The sequence below is a fragment of the Helianthus annuus genome, chromosome 3 (assembly GCF_002127325.2).
Source record: "Helianthus annuus cultivar XRQ/B chromosome 3, HanXRQr2.0-SUNRISE, whole genome shotgun sequence".
Lineage (NCBI taxonomy): Eukaryota > Viridiplantae > Streptophyta > Magnoliopsida > Asterales > Asteraceae > Helianthus > Helianthus annuus.
Window position 1 is genome coordinate 66,002,971 of NC_035435.2, and position 20,696 is coordinate 66,023,666.

General features: G+C 44.4%; 1 protein-coding gene and 1 long non-coding RNA gene across 4 annotated transcripts; one reads left to right on the plus strand and one right to left on the minus strand.

Moving 5' to 3' along the window:
* The first annotated feature begins 4,849 nt into the window (after window positions 1–4,849).
* LOC110928839 (2-hydroxyisoflavanone dehydratase) lies at window positions 4,850–8,218 on the plus strand. Of its 3 annotated transcripts, none has more exons than XM_022171882.2 (3): window positions 4,850–5,065; window positions 6,905–7,293; window positions 7,417–8,218. In XM_022171882.2, exons 1-3 carry the CDS (start codon window positions 4,859–4,861, stop codon window positions 8,045–8,047), a joined length of 1,227 nt encoding a protein of 408 aa, XP_022027574.1. In that variant the 5' UTR covers window positions 4,850–4,858; the 3' UTR covers window positions 8,048–8,218. The 3 variants fall into 3 exon arrangements, with proteins under 3 accessions (XP_022027574.1, XP_022027575.1, XP_022027576.1); XM_022171883.2 differs by having other exon boundaries at window positions 4,969–5,065; window positions 6,975–7,293; window positions 7,417–8,182; XM_022171884.2 differs by having other exon boundaries at window positions 4,976–5,065; window positions 6,978–7,293; window positions 7,417–8,182.
* On the minus strand, window positions 4,897–5,389 carry LOC110928840. Its single transcript, XR_002586706.2, has 3 exons — window positions 5,265–5,389; window positions 5,112–5,164; window positions 4,897–5,004 (listed from the first exon to the last, which is right to left on the minus strand). It is a non-coding gene; the product is annotated as an uncharacterized LOC110928840 (long non-coding RNA).
* Window positions 8,219–20,696: the final 12,478 nt, after the last annotated feature.

Below are 20,696 nucleotides of genomic sequence, written 5' to 3' on the forward strand. Positions count from 1 at the left end.
TCTTCAGCCTCTGCGGTCCATTGGAATTGTTCTTTCTTTAGACAGTTGCGCAGGGTCTTGATGAAAGGGTAAGACTTAGCTGCATGGTTGGCTAAAAATCTATTTAATGCGGCTAGCCTGCCGGCTAGTCGTTGCATGTCTTTCATCGTTGAAGGCGATGGCATGCGCTCGATCGCCTGAACCTTTTCCGGGTTTACCTTGAATCCATCTTTGGTTATGATGAATCCAAGGAATTTGCCTTCTTCCATTCCAAACTAGCATTTCCCTGGGTTGAGCTTCATATTGACGCTTCGCAGAGTTTGGAATGTTCTTTCGATATCAGTGAGCATGGTATCCTCTTCCATGCTCATGACGACTAGGTCGTCCATGTAGATTTTGACACTTTTGCTGATTTGCCCGTGGAAAGTGTCGTTCATCAGTTTTTGATAGGTCGCGCCCGCGTTGCGCAACCCAAACGGCATTTTTGTGTAGCAATAATTTCCGGTAGGTGTGCGGAATGCCGTTTTGTCTTCGTCCTCGATTGCCATCTGTACCTGATGGTAGCCTTTGTAACAATCGAGGAAGCACTTCCATCGAAATGGTGCGAGGTTATCGACCTTTTCGTCGATTTCCGGAAGCGCGTAACAATCCTTGGGATAGGCTTTGTTGAGGTCTTTATAATCGACGCACATGCGCCAGCCCCCGGATGGTTTCTCTACCATGACTGAGTTAGACAACCAGGTCTGGTACTTGACTTCCCGCAGGATACCTGCGGAGAGTAGTTCTTCGACCTGCTCACGCATCGCCTGGTTTTTTGCGGATCCAAGGTAGCGTTGGCCTTGGATCACCGGCTTGATACCTGGTAAGGTATTCAAGAAATATTGCGTGATTTCGCGTGGGACCCCAGTCATGTCTGCGGGTGCCCATGCAAAAATATCTTGGGGGACAAGGCGTGGCCCAACGTTACCTTTTGTTCTGGGTATCTTGCGTTGAGAACCCATTTTTCTGGTTGGTTGTTGGGGGTCGGCCTTGCTCCCTTGGTCGGACGCAGTTCGTCCGATGTCATAACTTCCCGGCGTGCATAAATTATCGCTACCCCTGTTTCGGTTGGGAAACCGATTGCAGAATGGGGTACGGACGTAATCATGTTGAAATCACCTTGAGATTCTCTCCCAAGGAGCACGTCATATTTGGAAGTATGAGGTAAAACCATGAAGTTTACCTCTTCTGTTCGTGTGTGCCTTCCGCTGGTGAGGCGCACAGGAAACGTAATTTGGCCAAGGGGAAAGACAGTTTCCCCTGCGAACCCGGCCAACGGGTAATCCACTGCTTGCAACCGATCTTTGTCTTCTTGATAGAATTGGTTGAAGCATTGCTCATATATGATATCAGAAGTACTGCCCGGGTCGATGAATAATCGCTCGGTGCAGTAATGAGCTAGTTGGCCGGTGATGACGACGGCGCGTCTGTCGCACGGACCGCCTTAGACTTTTGGGAAGACGACTTGCTCGTCTTTCCAGTCATTGTCCGGTCTTCTCGCCGCCTTGCGCGGCCTTCCTTTGCCTCCGTTGATCATATGGGTTGAGGCCACATACATGGTCCTCTTCCCTGAGGAGGTGCCCTCGCCATGGGGGGTGATGCGTCTGGTGGCTTTTTGCCCACCAGGCAACAAGTGTTGCAACTTCCCCTCCTTTAGGGCTCGCTCAATCTCCAGCCGGAGACTGATGCAGTTATTTGTTGTGTGGCCTGAGTCCTTGTGGTACTCACAATAGAGAGTGAGATCCTGATTTTTCTTGGACTTCATTGGTTGGGCCGGTAGCAAGGTCTGCGCGTCCGTAAGGAGGATTTCGCTCGGCGACTTGGTGATCTCGGTATAGTTGCGGTCCCGAGACTCTTTCTTTGACGCCCGGTTATCCCGTTGGGCGTTAATTGTTGCCCTTGCGTCAAACTGGTTAGTGCGCGGGAAATAAGGTTTGGAATCGCTGCCGCGATTCCCTGCGTCCCGGTTGCGCTTATTGTTGCACTTGGGCTCGTAGCGGGAGGTTTGACCTTCCGCATGGGGCTGTGCCTTTGTGATGTGCGGTTTAAGAGACCGCTGAGTCTGGGCGTATGTCTTGACCGCAGTCATGACATCCTCCCATTTCTTCAGCAAGCCGTCTTTGCCGGAGATAGTCATAACCATCTGTTCATCCCTGACGGCATGGATGAAGTGGTTACGTGCCATTTGGTCAGCCACGTCGCCTATCTCCAGGCATTCTTTATTGTAGCGGACGACGAATGCTTCGAGAGATTCGTCGTCCCTTCGCCAGATATTCATGACGTCCATCATATCACGTACGTGACGTCGCTGCTGGCTGAAATGTGCGAGGAACTTTGCATGTAGTTCCTCAAATGAGGCCAGTGATCCAACTAGCAAAGAATCGAACCAAGCCCTTGCCAGATCCGTGAGGGTCTGCAGGAAAAAATGACACCAGGTGGGCTCGTCCCACCTACCGTTGCACCCTGCGCCCATGAAAATATTCATGTGATCGTCCGGGTCGGACGAACCGTTGTATTTCCCAATGTTGAATGGGAATTTTGTGGTGGTGACATGGGCGTGTGCGATTCTTGGGGCGAATTTAGAGTTTTCGGCCGCGGCTCTTGGCCTTTAGGGTTGGTTCTCGGGGCGCTTTGCAGCGCGGAAATATGTGTTGCGGGGGTGAGTGGGAGGAGAATAGTTGCGTCCTCCCGGTCTGCTGCTGGTGTCATGAGAATCCCCGTAATATGTATGGTCGTCCGGGTCGGTGCGGTCATACCTTTCGTGTTGGGGCAGCGGTCCCAGCCGGCTTTGGATGCCGGAACTGCGGTGGACTGTGGATTGCCGCCTGTTATCGCCTCGGGGGCCCAGGCGGCTTTGTATTGGGCCTCTGGTGCGAGACCCATATGAGGAATCATCCTCATTTATTGTGTGGACCTCACAGTAAGAGGATCCGCAGTCTTCAAGCCTGCTTCTGGAGGCTGCACGTGAGGGTACCCTGCCGTCGTATTGTAAAATACGACCCGCAGGTGTATGTGGTGCCGGGGTAGGTCCGGCTTGTATCTGCGCTTCAACGCAAGCTCGGTTGTACGTTGCCGCCAGCAGGGCCGCCTGCTGGTCATACCAGGTGTGAGGGTCCATGTCCGGAGGGATCACAGATGCGTACTGTGATAGGTCGTGTCCGAACGTTAGGGATGGACCCCTTTGTGTTGATGTGCCGATGTGGCCAGGGTTTAGGTCTGGGGGAGCGGTCCCCGCATTCCCTGAGTTGGTGGGGTTTAGGTTATCCCCGGTAGTGTTATGTATGCGATCTGACATGATCTTTTGAGAGGGAGAGGGATGGTACAAAAAAGTGCTTAAGAGTAGCGGTGGGCGCCAATGATGAAACAATGGTTAACCGGGCAGGGTTAACACACTGGTCTCGTCAAGAAGGGTTAATCCCTTCCTCTCGAGGATCGCTGGCTGGATCGCCTGCCGGTTGATCTCCTGCACAAGGAAACAAACCGTGACTCGTAACAAGGAGGATGGGGTGGGGGGTGCTCCTTGTTACCACTCTCCGGCGTGAGAATCAGTAGTCTGCTTGGGAAGCAAAGTATGATAGTAGTAGTAGTGAGAGAGTTGTGAAGAGATACCTCAAACCTGGTTTGGGGTTGGTATTTATAGCCGAGGAGTGAAGGAGGAGGTGGATGGATAGACTGACGGCATGCTGCACCTTTGTAGGTGTGTCAGGCATGTCGGTTGTGGAGGTGACGCTACGTCAGTCTGTCGCTTACGTAGACCTGACAGGCGGCTGCCATTGGTGCTACTTGCTCTGTGGTGTCAGTCCCACTTGCTGAGTGTACAGGATGCGGTGCGGGCCGCATCGCTGTTTGCGGTAACTGTAGACGTTCCGGCTTCTCACTCTTTGATCAAGAAATACGCGAGATGCGGTGCCAAGCCGCATCGTCGTCCGTGGTGACTGTTGCTGTTATCCAGCTCCCTTGTATTGATAGAAGTGTTCACTGGATGCGGTGCTAGGCTGCATCGCTGTGGATGCTTCCGTTTTCATACACCAGATGCGGTGCCATGCCGCATCACTATACCGTTCTCATATTCCAGGTAAGTCCTCCTCCATCATTGGGTAGATTGGATTCAACCACTGTGTCGGCGCGTTCCCGCATGGACACAGGTGGGTTGTTAGCTAGTGGGGGTTTTGATAAGGGTAATGGTCACTTGCGGTCGATGCTGACGCGAGATCTGGGACCATACCCCTTCAGTAGCGAAACTAACTCGTCTTCCAAAATGTCAAGGGCCTCGTCCCAAGCCTAATCTGATGCACGAGATCAAGAGTTTGAGGACCTTTTGGATGATTCGCCAAGCCCAAACCGGCCTGAGCATGGAAGAAATGCCTCAAGAAGGCGTGCTAAAAAACAAACGGCATCGCCTTCAGCTGGGAGTTCTGGCTCGCGTAGGGGAATATACAACGACCAGTTGGATGACATTTCATGCAAGTTGGATACATTCAACGTATTCCAACAACAAAGGGCCGAAATACGAAGGAGGAAAGAAGCTAGAGATGCCGCTAGATATGCCCTGAAACAAAGACGGGATGATTTGAAAATTCTATCCCTGCCGATTGATCACCTACATGGTGACGAGTTAGAACTAGTCTTGGCGTTGAGAGAAGAGATAAAACAAATATAAACGTTAAGATTTTTTTTTTGTAATTTTCTTTATTTAAAAATATTAAAAAAATTAAATTTGTTTTTTAAATAATATATGGGTCAGGCCAGCGGGTCAGCCCAGCCGGTCAGCCTACAAACCCACCAAACTCACGCCCCAAACCCCCACCCCACCATACCGTGTTGAATGTGGGTTTAACCCATGTCTGCCACCTCATTCCACGTATCAACCAATGCCCAACCCAAGCCCCACCATACCCCATGGTCCTATATGCTTTGCGTTTCCAACTGCCCCTTTGATATAATCCACCACATCGACTCCAATCTTGTGTATATCCTCTTCCAAACCTGCAAATGCTTTCCACGGCCCAGTTATGGACTTCCAATTGGGTCATCAATTCAAACCCAAGTAAGAAATTACATAATTAAATGGCTAGAATATTAAAGATTTTTACTTTTGATTGTAGATTCATTTGCCGTTTACTTCTTCACTATAGATCACTAAAACCTAGAAAGAATTTGGATTAACTGAACATCCAAACATAGTTGAAGACATGATTTTAATTAAAAGGGTTTTAGGAATTACAAAACTAAACGAATCTGCAAACCTGGGTTTAGTGTGTAAAATCGTTGGAAGAACAGCTCAAGATCAAGCGGATGTTAGATTAAGCTGTTGCGGAATTTGGGTTAGGGTTATGAACGGCCCCTGGTGATAATCTAAGAATGTGTTGTTGGTGAAAATAAGAGAAAAATGCCCGGATAGTCCCCGTGGTTTCACCTTTTTTCACCTGTAGTCCCTATCTTTCTAAAACTACTTGAATAGTCCCCAAGGTTTACCGTTTTGTTCTCGGATAGTCCCTGGGTCTAACTTCAGTTACTTTTCTCTGTTAAAATGATGTGAAATGACAAAAATACCCTTTCCTTAAAAGGCCAAACCATAGGGACTATCCGGGCATCTTCTTCATTTTTGTTTATAAAACCCCACCACCACACCCTCCTCCACCCTCCACCGTGCCGCCACCGGTCTCCGCCGCGCAGAACCACTGTCGTTGACTGGTTTGACTTTGTTTAACCCGAACTCCTCGTTGACGGCTATTGACCGAGCCCGAAACAAAACCCAAACCAACTCTGTTGAGACCCAACCTGAATATTGAACAAAATAACCACCATCATCACCACTGCCATTATCCTTCAACCTAGTAACCGAGTCTACACCCCGCCTGCCACCACCTTGATCGGCTCCCCTGAAGCGAAAAGAATGAACCGGAAAAGAGAAAAAAAAAGAAGGAAAAAGATGTGTTCGAGCTTACCCGGAGTATAACAGTGCCACTCGTCGCTGTTCCGCCGCAGACGGTTCTGCCGTCGCCGTGAACTGGTTACCGGACGTCGCTTTCAACATCATCATCTTAAGGTGTGAGAAACCATGGTAGACGGGGGGGGGGGGGGAGTTGTGCGTCGCCGGCCAGAATCCATGGTCGCCGCCGTGAGCGGCGGCGCTGCTGCTTCTGTTGCGGTAAAGAAGAAGTGATCGGCCCCTCTCATCTTCTCCGTTCTCTCTCACTCTCTCTGTTACGGTTGTTCGACACCATCCACCACATCACCGTCTAGCGCCGCCACCCATAATGGTGGCTGACTGGTCATCGTGGGGTGAGGGAGAAGGGAAAGAGAGTGGCAATGTATTATTTTGAGGTGTGTGTTTGGATTAAGATGACATCAGGGAATTTAGGGGGAACTAGAGGGTATACGGCTGAGATAAAACTAATGGGGGCTAGGGTTTTGAAGAAGATGAAGAAGATGCTCGGATAGTCCCTGTGGTTTGGCCTTTTAAAGGAAAGGGTATTTTTGTCATTTCACATCATTTTAACAGAGAAAAGTAACTGAAGTTAGACCCAGGGACTATCCGAGAACAAAACGGTAAACCTTGGGGACTATTCAAGTAGTTTTAGAAAGATAGGGACTATAGGTGAAAAAAGGTGAAACCACAGGGACTATCCGGGCATTTTTCTCTGAAAATAATAATAAAAGGTTTAATTTTACTTTTAAGGATTTTAATCAAAATTACGTAATTTTAATGGGTTTGTCGTGTAAGCTTATACGTCTAACAACATGGTATTCATTTTTCTCTTATTATATTATTATAAAATTATGAATTATTATCTAAGTCACTCAAAAAAAAAAAAAAAAAAAAAAAACCCAATAATGTTAGGTTATTTCCGGTGGCCTACTCTTATATGGTTTCATTCAACAGGTAGTATCTTATCACTTACAAACGTTTGCAAGTAATAATTATTATCTTTCTCTCTTCATCATGGTTTTAGTAGAAGAAAAGCATGTAACAGCTGAACTTCTACCCTTCCTCCGTGTGCATAATGACGGTACAGTTGAGCGACTATACAACCCACAATTAGCACCACCATCATCACTGGTGGATGGCGTGCGGTCGAAAGATACCGTCATATCACCTGAGGTCTCCGCCAGACTCTACCTCCCTTGCAACACGACCGAGAAACTCCCTATCTTGGTGTACTTCCATGGTGGCGGTTTTTGTATCGAGTCTGCTTTCTCCATCCTCTCCCACCAATACATCAACACCATCGCGTCTCAAGCCAACGCTCTCGTTATCTCAGTTGACTACAGGTAAACCATAGGGTCAAGAGGGTCTGCTGACCCAGTCATTAGAATTTGTTGGATATTATACATAAAATCTACTTTTTTGTTTCAAGGAAAACTGACTAAAAATTTTTGGTTCCGCTATTGCAGGTTAGCTCCAGAACACCCTCTCCCGGCAGCTTATGAAGATTCATGGACGGCCCTACAATGGGTTGCTACACATTCGACCGAAGGACTCAATGAGAAAGACGAACCATGGCTAATCCAACACGGAGATTTTAACCGTCTCTATATAGGTGGCGATAGCGCAGGTGCGAATATTTCACACCACATTGCCATGCGAGTTGGGACGGAAGAATTACATGGCGGGGTCAAGATTCTTGGGGCGTTTCTATCGCACCCGTACTTTTGGGGATCCGAACCACTCGGATCAGAGCCGGTTACTAGTCGTGAGACATCTCTTTTGTACAGAACATGGATGCTTGTTTATCCTGGTGCACCTGAAGGGATTGATAATCCACACATCAACCCGTTTGCAAAAACCGCGCCTTGTTTAGCTGGAATCGGGTGTAGGAGGCTGATTGTGTGCGTTGCTTCGCAAGACGAGCTAAGAGACCGCGCGGTTCACTACTACGACGCTATGAGGGAGGGTGGATGGGAGGGGGAGTTATCTGTGTTTGAGGTTGAAGGAGAGGGTCATGGTTTTCATATATTCAATCCTAACACTAAGAATGCAAAGGAAATGTTCAAAAGATTGGCTGGATTTCTTCAAGTTTCTTAACATTTTTTTATAAAATGTACATTTATGTATTATTAATTTATTATGTCAACTGTTGTAATGTTTTATTATGTAAAATCGCCTAGGGTTGTCCAACTACTTCAAACTTTTATTTTTGGTTTGTTTGTCAATTTCAAATATTTTATCCCAATATGAAATCAAATAGTTGCGGGTATTAAGGCTTAATCCAAGCATATTGTTCCAAAATACTTTTTTGATAAGGAACACATGGTACATTATTATATAAACCAAAATAAAAATTATTTATTTTGTTCCATACCTTTTTTCTAGTGGCCCCCTTTTTTTCATTATGATTAACAATATATATCTGGTCATATGGGTCTCTTCAACAAGCTACTTTTTTAAAAGTAAAGGTGACACTACATCTAAGTAGTTGTAGAATTGTGACGTATAAAAGGTTGTCGAAAGTCGATTAACCCGTTTGTTTTCTAAACGATGATCCATATAAAAGGTTAGCAGAGAATAAAAACATCATTGTTCACCAGTTTTTAAAGCACATTGTAGATTCTACGGTTTAGGCACCCGAAATGTATTAGTCTATGTATTTTCTTCCATTACAATTGTATCTTCTTACATTTTGAATAGGAGTGAAACGAGGAGTAGAAGGTTTTTTTTTTTCTTTTTTTTTCAATTCTCCTTCTATGGAGTCTCGATCAAGAACCTATTTAACTATGAATCCGAACAAGACCATATAAAAATGTATTCCGATCTATACCATAGAATCAGTAACCTATTTATCTAAATGTGTTATGTGGATTGATCATGAACTTTTCGATGCGTAGTGTTATGAACAGTATCTTCGTATAGAAATTTTTAGGTATATACGTTTTCGCCCCCCCCCCCCCCCCCCCCCCCGCGGAATTGGGAAAAATCGACCCCCCAAGCTTCGCCAATGGGATTGATGGTTGTAATCGGTTTGTTGTCACAATATGTTTGGCGTCAATCTACCATATTTCGTAGTCACAATACGCGGTTATAATAATCGGTTTCCTGATTGAATTTAAGCATGGCTATTAGTGGGATTGTTGACCAATGTTACCAGATACTTAGACACTATGTGTTACAGTCAAATCCTGAATACTCTCAGTTTCAAATTTAATAATTCTTTGGTGATTGGCTAGTTTAACCCTCAGGTAGGATAGTTAATGGTTACTGGATCTCATCCAACAAGATTTCTTGTTGACCCATTTGTGAGATATACACATTTTCAAACAAAACTTTGTGTTTAATAAAACTTTTTTCTTCGGTTTTTATATTTTGGTTTTAACTTCGAAGTCTCCCATTCCGCACATCTCATATGGTTGGTATCTTTTGACCCTTTGGTCAGAACCATTATTGACTAATTTTAATGCCCTCACTAAGGCATAACTCCAAAAGGAGTGAGGCAGGTTTGATTAACTCACTATTATTCAAATCATGTCATACAAGATTCAATTTCTTCTACCGCACACCCACCACGAACAGTGTTATATTTGCTAGTTTTTGAAGCGCTTAGCCCTAGTTAAAATCCGTTTGTTAGCGAGTTGTTTTTTCTGAAATTGATTTTTTTTTGGTGGGGGGGGGGGGGGGGGGGAGGGCGGAAGGCCACAAGCTTTTGTTTCGGCATAGGCCATCAAAATGCTTGAGCCAGCCCTAAGGAACACACCGATTCATAGGGTATATATGCACCTTGATGTATGACCAATGTATAGACAAAAATTGTGTAATCAAGAAATAAAGTTTGTGTGTTAACTTGTGATCACTATCGTTGTTTGTTCTCAATTTACCAACACCTATAATTTAAGACAATTTATCAGTATTAATTTGCTATATTTAAATTTACCTGTATCTACATTAAGAATGTTAAAATAGCTTTGTGTCTTGAAGTTCGTTCGAAAACAACTTAAAATATCATAGTGAGTAAACTGCAATTTGCTCCCTGAAGAATGTTGGTGCTGCCTGTCACACCCCAAACGATGGCGGAAACGTCAGGGCGCGACACTGAGCGAAACAGATTGTCCAGGAGTTTCCATAACAACTACGATTACCAATTATTTAAACATCACATCCCATACCATGACATAATAAGTAGCATAGTTATTACAGACAATTCAAGACAAATAGTTCTGTTTCGACAACTCAAATATAAATTGTTTTTGTTTGTTTCTAGACTCCATCCTAGCTCAATTCCAGCAAGTAACACGCAAGCATCCTAAACACCTGTGACATACGTTAAAATAGAGATCAATACACGTAGTGTAAAGGTGAGCATACAAGTTTAATAGTAATAATAAAGTTCGAAATCGTTTACGCATAACCAACATGTAACATGTATAAAGTGAAGGCAAGTTTGTGACAACCCTCAAAATCCCATGTATTCCGTACAATTTATCATTGATAATTAAAGTGTTTGACGACTGTGTGGAATTACTTAACTGCTCTCTGATTTCTGTGTTATATTTACATGCGCTTGTTAACACACTAGTAATGTACAGAAAAGTTACCAAATAGTCCGTTATGATTTCCTGAGTGTTGAGAATTAAAAATGCTACAAAAATATGTAAAAGACACTTTACAGATTAATTAAGCACTTTAACGGAACAGTGTCAAACCGAACAACCGGACTTTACCCGGAACACAAAAAAAATATTGTCAAACACATTATTTCTATTTTTCTAAACTAGTTAGGGTCCCCGAACACCCTAACACACTATATATTACATAACCCACTTATAACACTAACTACATACTTAGAATCTAACCAAGCTCACAAACTACATAGTTGAAACCCAACCCTATACCCCCCCCCCATCCTACGGCTACAAGGTAGCCCACACACATGATTTTATTTACATATTATAATAGATCTTGTTCCACCATTTGAAACATATTATCCAAAAGTCCTTAACATGTTGGAGGATTTTTCTATAAAACCAAAGGTTCACCATTATTCTCAACATTCACACAACAACACTTCATCCTACTCTCTCCCTCTTTCCCTAGTCTCGGCTGAAATCAAGGCCACCACCACCACCATTACTTGATCACTTTCAAGCATTCTACAAGCACACAAAGGTGCTACGGGTCATACAACGAAGCTCGGTGCTCTCGGAAGTGGAAGGACCTTCTCCATTCGCTATTAACCACCACATTTCTTCATTCGAACTTCCCTAGTCTTGAACTAGTGGTAAGAACTTAGATCCGTTCATTTTTCATGTTATTTAAGTGGTTAATAGTTATTTGATGATGAGAATCCATGAAACTCTAAAGAACCTTAAACAAGTCTTGAACATAAACTAGCCTAGTGATGAAATGATGTTAGAGTGATGTTGTTATGATTCTTGTTGATTTTTTTGCTGAGTTACTTGTTAATATTGATTTTTGATATTGTTGTAATCACTAAACATGTTAACGGAATCAATCGAACATGCATTAGAAGTTAAGGAACTAAAACAGAAAGCTGGTTGGTGTTTACAGCCAACTTCAGTTGGCTGTAACCAGACCATAACCTAACGAAAAATGTATTTTCTGAAGCCTAGACTTATGTATTATGAAATACGGTTCTAATGGCACTGGAATCATAATTTTTGGACTTCATTTACTATTTTTAAAGACCCGATTTGGAACAGCAGCTAAAGCTGAGTTTTTACAGCAGTAAATGGGTGTTATATTTTTAGTCATAACTTGAAACCTGGGTAGAATTAGATCATGAAACTGGTACAGTAGATGGACACTGATGTCGTAGTAATTGTCCCACTGGAATTTCGTCAATCCGACTTACAACGAATTTTTAATGAATTATTCCGTAGACTACAGTCAGAAAAAGATAAATCTGAGTGCAGTCCGGAAAATGATTTTTAATAAAATATTAGTGATGAATTAGATCCCGAGATTTTTACACAATAATATTTGGATCATTTAGCACTTTCTATAAAAAGTTGGGAATTTTTGAAATAAGATAACTATTTTATTTAAATGCTCGAAAACAGCCCAGTTTTGGATATTTAAGTTGAAAAGACATAAGTAGTAATTTGCGTGTCTAAATGTCAAGTATGTTATCCGTGAATGATCTAACATGTTATGTGTCGATAAAAGTGTTATGTGCAATGTCGTATGTTTATTTGTGAATGGGAATAGATGGGGAGTTTACATGAGCATAAACCGTTAAAGTAATGCATGTTATGTGATAGATACGTGTAGGAACTTTGTGCTCTATTTGAGAACCACTAAATGACTAACTAGTAATCATATTAGGACGTGATTGACCGACTCTGACTGTTAGCTATATTTGAGAATCTAACCGAGCAAACCGAGGTGAGTTCACACACTTTCTAAGGCATGGGATTCCCGGTGGTTTGGGAATGGGTTAAAGAATTTAAAACTGAATCTACATATCCTCCTTGGGTAGGATATGTACGGCCATCCTCCATGGGTAGGATGCCAATATTAATCCTGCGTATTCTCCTTGGGTAGAACTACGTACGTTCGTCCTCCTTGAGTAGGACAACAACCTTAAAACCTACAAGACAAAACTCTATCATCAGTCCCTCATTTTTATATCGACTTAATCGCCGAGGCCAATGGCGAGCGGGTCATTAGTTAATAGCGCTATTAGGTTTAACAAACCTCACACCGTGCCAGTCGGACGGGCGTGTACTAATGGCCTATGGCAAACCGTCAGTGATGATAGACACTGACGTAGGGCACAACTTATTTGCGTTAGTAGCCGATATGGTACAGTCTAGTGGTTCACATGGGGAAGCCCCCACTAATCATGGATATGGTTTGGGTAATTAAAGAATGAACTGGTTAATCATGCTTTCAACTACGGGGTAACCCCCACGGCAATTACGCCAACGAAAGACAAACCACGTTTTCAGAAACAACTTAAAACTAAACAGCCAAACGTGAACTCACTCAACTTTGTTGTTGACTCGTTGTTACATGCCTTACAGGTCGCTAAATGCTTGGAGCTTGCACGAGGAAGGAGTCGTTGTGGTGTGCGGACTGTTATGTTCCGTGCTTAATATTTAAATCCTAATGAATTTATTAAACTTGCGTTTTGAACTTTAACTTATAAACTATGGACTTATGTTTTTGGATTTACGTTTATGCTTCCGCTGTTTAAACTACACTTAGTTAACTAGCTTTGGTCATCAGTCGTATTGTGGTTGATTTCATTTACTTAATTACATTGTTCAATATGATTGGTGGCTCGATCCTGGTCACGTCACGCCTCCAAGCGGTGGTACTCCGCATGGTGGATTTTAGGGGTGTGACAAGTAGGTTATCGACAGAGAAATATGCACAGACGTGACTGCGAGTTGTAGAATGCCCAACACATATCCCCACTGGGACACGTGAAGTAATGCCCTTAACAACCCCTGTTCACGACAAGTGCTGAGTCCAAACTTTCGTACTATCGTTGCTAAGGTGTCAGGCAACAATCACTGTATTAACATAACATACAAACATTCATCGAATAACACGTAGCATGCAATAACGGCCAGCGTATAAATAGTGTTTGCATTGTGTGTCGTTTGTGATTTAGAATAAGTAATGTATGTAACACCTAAAAGTGCGTAAAGTAAAAAGGGTTCGAGTATACTCACAGATAGCGTTTAAGTAAATAAACACTGTCTTGGATTGAAGGGAGCGATGAGAGATTAGCCTGAACAGTTAACGATAGCATAAACGATGAGCGGCGCGTTAAACGGTGAAAAGTGGATAAGTGTCGGATGGTAATCTGATCGGATGGCTATCCGATCGGTTGGCCATTCAACCGGATGTCAATCCGTTCGGATGGTCATCCGATCGGGTGGCCATTCGATTGGATTGACATTCGTTTGGTAAGGATGTGTTTGTGTTTGATGGCTTTTGTGACACCCCGTTGAAACACGCTAGCTTGGCAGTGGCTGCTTCAACTTTCGGGACGAAAGTTCTTAAAACTTGGGGATAATGTGACACTCGAGGTTTTTCCGAACGATCACCTTGTAATATTTCGTGTGTATATAAATATATTTTTTTTTTAATGAAAACGTGGCCTTGGTGCATGATATGTGATGTATGTATGTATTGTATATATATATATGAGAGCCGAAACCACGACCCGAGACCATGACTCGCAACCGGGCGGTTGCGAGTGGGCCACTCGGTCTCGAGTGGGCCTTTGGGCCGTAACCGGTTTGGGTCGAAACCCCCAAGCCCAACCCGAAACACCCCATGTATATATATCCCACCTTCTCCTCACTTTCCCTCATTTGTTACAACACACAAACCCACAACACTTCTATTCTCTCTCAACTAGTAACCTTCAACAACAACACCACTCTTCTTCCCTTTTCGGTTCAAGCAAGAATCTCGGACAAGGACTCGGTCAAGCTCGGATCACTCGGACACTTCATCTTCTCTCATTCTCTTCTCTTTGTTTTCGGCTCCCCCTTTTCATAACCGGTTAGTGTTTCCTTTTGTGTTTAAGATGTATGAGCTAAGAAATGGTTGGTTAGTAGTTTATGCATGATTATTAGGTTGTTTTGTAAAGTTTGTGAATATGTGTTAACATGACTAAAATGACATGATATTGGTAGTTTACAAGTGTTCATAGCCAACTACACTATGCTTCTTTGTTTCTTGCAAGAATGATGATGTTTAGCATAAGATTTTCGGCTATATAATGTATGTTTTCTTGTTTAGCATCATGATCTTGTTAAAATATGTGATTTTCGGTTCATGAATATGTGTTTATGTTGGCATGAAAACCCTAGAAAACTATGAACATAAGAAGAACTTGTTTGAATATGGTTTGAAGGTTTTAAAAATGGCAAAGTTTGATCTATCTTTACTAGCATTCAGATTAGGCAAAGTGTTAGTGAAATATTATTGGTTGTTTCCTAAAATGGGCCTGAATTCTTGGTACAATTTGGACTGTCATATCTGCATCATCACGTGTATATGAAAGTGACAGATTACGACTCGCAACCACAGCATTCCGACTCGAAACCACGCCGTTGCGACTCGCAACCAAAGCATGACAAGTCGAAACCGCGCAGTTGCGACTCGAGACTACGACGGTTGCGACTCGCAACCAAAACGTGACAACTCGAGACTACGGTTGCGACTCGCAACCACAGCGTGACAAGCCGAGACCACCTGGTTGCGACTCGAGACCAGCTGGTTGCGAGTGGGCTGTCCGTTTTGGTTATTGGGCCATTCTGTGTTAACTTGGGCTATCTGTTGACTGGATTATGTGCTGCTGTATTCTATTTGAATATGTGAATGTTAGGGCCGGCCCAATAACCCCATGACTATTATTTGTATGCATGTTACGTGCCTGTATATGTTCTTACGTGATTACTTGTACACCGAACCTGACCTATACCGGTAACCATGTTAGGACGTGGTGACCAACGTGATTGACAAGTAACCTAAACCTACCGAGCAACCCAAGGTGAGTTCACAACTTAAAAGCATGCGTCCCGGTGGTTTGGGACACGAGACGAACAACTCTATCCCCTGGTAAAAGGGGATACCATTTACATACCTTCCCTAGTTATTGGGAACACAACTTACTTTTCCTTCCCGGGTATTGGGAAACCTTTTGGTTAATTACTGTTTATACGGATTGCAACTAACGGCACTAAACGAAACTCTATCACTCAAGTCCCTACTACAAATACCGATTAGTCGCCGGGTTAGGCGAGCGGGTTATTAGTTGATAGCGCTATTTAGGTGTTTACCAGCCTCACACCGTGCCCTGGTTTGGGACGGTCGTGAACTAATGTACTCAGATATTCGTCAATGATGATAGAACATTGACATCGGGGCATCCTGCGGATACGCAACGGTTACCTAGTGTTCGGTATTGGAAAAACAGTTTAGTCGCTAACTTTTGGGGTAGCTCCCCAGGGCATGTATAAACGGATAAATTAACCGGTGAAACAAAGTTTTTGGTAATTAAAACTGGACAACTAGTGAACTCACTCAGCATTATTGTTGACCCCTTACTGCATGCTTTGCAGGTAACCTGTGACGATGGAGCTTGCAGCTTGGGATCGTGTAGTGTCTGTTCACCCTTGTATTGGGTGTTACCTTATTTTGAATCATGAACTTTGTTTTAAACTACCTTACTTATGCTTCCGCTACTTATTACTGTTTTGAACTTAAAACTTTAAACTCTGAACTTATTATTTGCTAAGCTTATGAATAGTAAGTATTACTTTTGTTAACAACCTAAGTGATCGGTATAATTGGTGGCTGGATCCTGGTCAGTCACGCCCTCGAAGCGGGTGTTATCCGCAGGTGGATTTTGGGGGTGTGACAGATTGGTATCAGAGCCATTGGTTATAGTGAACTTGGTTTTAAAAAGAGGAAAAATCTTTTTGGAGAAAACCAGACTATAACCCGTGACTCGCGACGACACTACACTCCAAGTGCAAGGCTCGACACATTTGACCTCATAGCTCGGACCAGTGTTTACTTGTTGCTTACTTTATGATTCCTGTTATGCTGTACGTACTAGTGTACCTAAACTAGATAGATACACCTCTCTCTTCTATCTCATTCTCGCTACACTACGACATCACACTCATACTTTGTTTTCTGGCTATGAAGACAATGAGTGGACGTGGAAGAGGAAACATTAACATGACGCAGGCTCAGTTCACTAACCTGCTCAACACAGTGGCTGCAGCTTTCGCAGCTCACCCTATAGGTAAGCTCGTTGTTTTAGGATGTTTAGATCCTACTGCCACACCGACTGTTCGCCTCTAAACCTATACGCTTCGCTTCTCACGAACAGGTCAGCATGCACCTGCGCAACCACCAGTGTGTACTTTCAAAACTTTCATGGATTGCAAGCCTCTCCCTTTCAACGGCACTGAGGGTGCCATAGGTCTTCTGCATTGGATTGAGAAAATTGAAGCTGTTTTTGCTGTTTGCGAGTGTCCCCCTGCGAACTGGGTAAAGTTTGCTACTGCTACGCTTGAAGGAAGCGCGCTTTCTTGGTGGAAGGCGCAGATTCAGATGTTTGGGTTGGAAACTGCTAATGCTACTGCGTGGGAGGATTTCAAGGATATGATCAAAGATGAATACTGTCACCGGGATGACATCCACAAGCTTGAGAACGAGTACTACGAGCTCAAGATGGTTGGGTCGGAAATTGAAACTTACACCAAGCTGTCTAACGACTATGCTGCTCTTTGCCCAAACATGTCACGACCAATGTACCGAAGGATCGAACTGTATATCAAAGGTTTGGCTCCAGAGATTCGAAGCCATGTCACTTCAGCCAACCACACTACCATTCAGCCGATTGTTCGACTTGCTCACAAACTCACTGATCAGGCTGTGGAAGAGGGCAGGTTGCCCAAAAGGATCAGTGCTACTGTCGGAACTTCTAGTGACAGCAAGCGTAAGTGGGAAGGAAGTCAAAGCAAGGATGCTAACCCCACTCAGGCCCCAGCACAACAAAGGAAAACCGAAAACAACAAGGGCGCTCAACAACAGGGTGGCTATCGTGGAAACCACCCCAAGTGCAACAAGTGCAATCGACATCACAGCGGGCAGTGTGTGAAGGGCCAGTGTCAGCGATGTAACAAAATGGGGCATGAGGCCAAGGATTGTAGAAGTCAGTTCCCAGCTAGACAGAACCAGCAACAACCTCAACAGCAACAGCAGCAGGGAAACAACCGGGCATGTTTTAAGTGTGGAGCTGAGGGGCACTTTAAGAAGGATTGCCCTGAATTGAACCAGAACCGCAACAATAATCAGGGAGCTGGGAACAACACTCAGAACAACAATGCTGGGAATGGTGCTAGAGGAAGAGCTTTTGTGATTGGAGCTGGAGAAGCAAGGAATGACCCCAATGTCGTGGCGGGTAAGTTCCTACTCGATGATCGTTATGTTTCTGTGTTATTTGATTCCGGTGCCGATGCTAGTTATGTATCCCTACGTATTAGTAAGAAGCTTAAGCGTCCGCTTTCGTTACTAAGTTCTCCTCATATCGTCGAGTTAGCTAATGGTAGAAACATCGAGGCCTCACATGTTGTCAAAGGCTGCAAACTAGAGTTGTCTGGTCAGACATTTAGTATCGATCTTTTCCCTGTTACTCTTGGAAGCTTTGACGTCGTTATTGGAATGGATTGGTTATCCAAGCATCGCGCTGAGATCCTCTGTCAAGAGAAAGCAGTTCGTATTCCTCGCCGTTCTGGCAAACCCCTCATTGTACAAGGTGGCAAAAGTGGAGAAATCTCCGGCATTATCTCGTTCTTGAAGGCCCAGAAGTGTTTACAAAAAGGGCACACCGCTATTTTAGCACTTGTTACCAACACGCAGGAAAAGGAGAAGAGGATTGAAGACTTTCCAGTGGTACGCGACTACCCCGAGGTATTTCCTGAGGAATTACCTGGACTCCCTCCCCATCGTCAGGTCGAATTCCAAATCGAGCTAGCTCCCGGAGCAGCGCCTATAGCTCGTGCACCTTATCGACTAGCCCCCGCAGAATTGAAGGAACTCTCCACTCAACTACAGGAACTGTTGGATAAAGGGTTTATCCGTCCTAGTTCATCACCCTGGGGAGCACCGGTACTCTTTGTTAAGAAGAAGGATGGCACGTTCCGAATGTGTATTGATTATCGTGAGTTGAACAAGGTTACCATCAAGAATCGTTACCCTCTCCCTCGAATCGACGACCTATTCGATCAGTTGCAAGGATCGAGCTACTATTCCAAGATTGACCTGCGATCAGGCTATCATCAGTTGAGGGTCCGTAACGAAGATATTTCCAAGACTGCATTCAGAACGCGCTATGGCCATTATGAATTCCTCGTTATGCCCTTTGGAATGACCAACGCCCCTGCAGTGTTCATGGATCTCATGAACCGGGTATGCAAACCCTACCTCGACAAATTTGTGATCGTGTTTATAGACGACATCTTGATCTACTCGAAAAGTCAGGAAGAGCATGAACAGCACCTACGCCTTATCCTCGAACTCCTTCGCAACGAGCAACTGTATGCCAAGTTCTCGAAATGCGACTTCTGGCTTCGAGAGGTCCATTTCCTTGGGCACGTGGTTAACAAGGATGGAATCCACGTCGACCCTGCAAAGATCGACTCTATAAGGAATTGGCCTACCCCTAAGACTCCGACTGAAGTTCGCCAATTCTTGGGATTAGCAGGTTACTATCGAAGATTTATCATGGGATTTTCAAAGATCGCTCAGCCTCTCACGGCTCTTACCCAGAAGGGTATGGTTTATAAGTGGGATGAAGCCCAGGAAACCGCGTTTCAGAAACTAAAGGATAACCTCTGCAGTGCTCCTATTCTCTCGTTACCTGAAGGAACGGACGACTTTGTGGTGTACTGCGATGCGTCTATTCATGGACTCGGTTGCGTGTTGATGCAACGCGAGAAAGTTATTGCTTACGCCTCTCGACAACTTAAGACCCACGAGAGGAACTACACAACACATGATTTGGAACTGGGAGCAGTGATATTTGCGCTTAAGATATGGAGACATTACCTGTACGGTACCAAGTGCACCATTTACACCGATCACAGGAGTCTCGAGCATATCTTCAAGCAGAAGGAATTAAACATGCGACAACGCCGATGGGTCGAACTTCTGAATGATTACGAATGCGCCATCAAGTATCATCCGGGCAAGGCCAATGTTGTGGCAGACGCCCTCAGCCGGAAAGACACTGTACCAAAGCGCGTGCGAGCATTACAACTTACCATCCAGTCTAGTCTCCCTACCCAGATTCGAAACGCTCAGATTGAAGCTCTGAAACCGGAAAACATCAGGGCTGAATCCCTGCGAGGATCGAGACAGCAACTAGAACAGAAAGAAGACGGCGCTTACTATGTGGCAGGGCGCATTTGGGTCCCACTTTACGGAGACCTACGAGAACTTGTGATGGACGAAGCCCATAAGTCCCGCTACTCAGTACATCCTGGTTCAGATAAGATGTACCACGACTTAAAAACCACTTACTGGTGGCCTGGCATGAAAGCCCACATAGCAGCCTACGTTGGCAAGTGTTTGACCTGCGCAAGAGTCAAGATCGAGTATCAGAAACCAGCAGGCCTACTACAGCAACCCGAAATCCCAAAATGGAAATGGGAGCAAATTTCCATGGATTTTGTTACAGGGCTACCTAGATCCCAACGCGGGAATGACACTATTTGGGTGATAGTAGATCGTTTGACTAAGTCTGCACACTTTTTGGCCATTAAAGAAACAGACAAGTTTTCTACCTTAGCAGAAATCTATTTGAAGGAAGTAGTCTCCAGGCACGGGGTGCCAACTTCTATTATTTCCGACCGAGACGCCCGTTTTACTTCCGAATTGTGGCAAGCTATGCACAAATCCTTTGGCTCACGTTTGGACATGAGCACCGCTTATCACCCGCAAACGGATGGGCAGTCTGAACGCACCATCCAAACCCTGGAAGACATGCTTAGGGCATGTGTGATCGATTTTGGCAAGAACTGGGAGAAGCATCTACCGCTGGTGGAGTTCTCCTACAACAACAGCTACCACACTAGCATTCAGGCGGCACCTTTTGAGGCATTGTACGGTCGTAAATGCCGATCACCTCTTTGCTGGGCGGAAATAGGTGACAGTCAGCTCACAGGCCCAGAACTAGTGG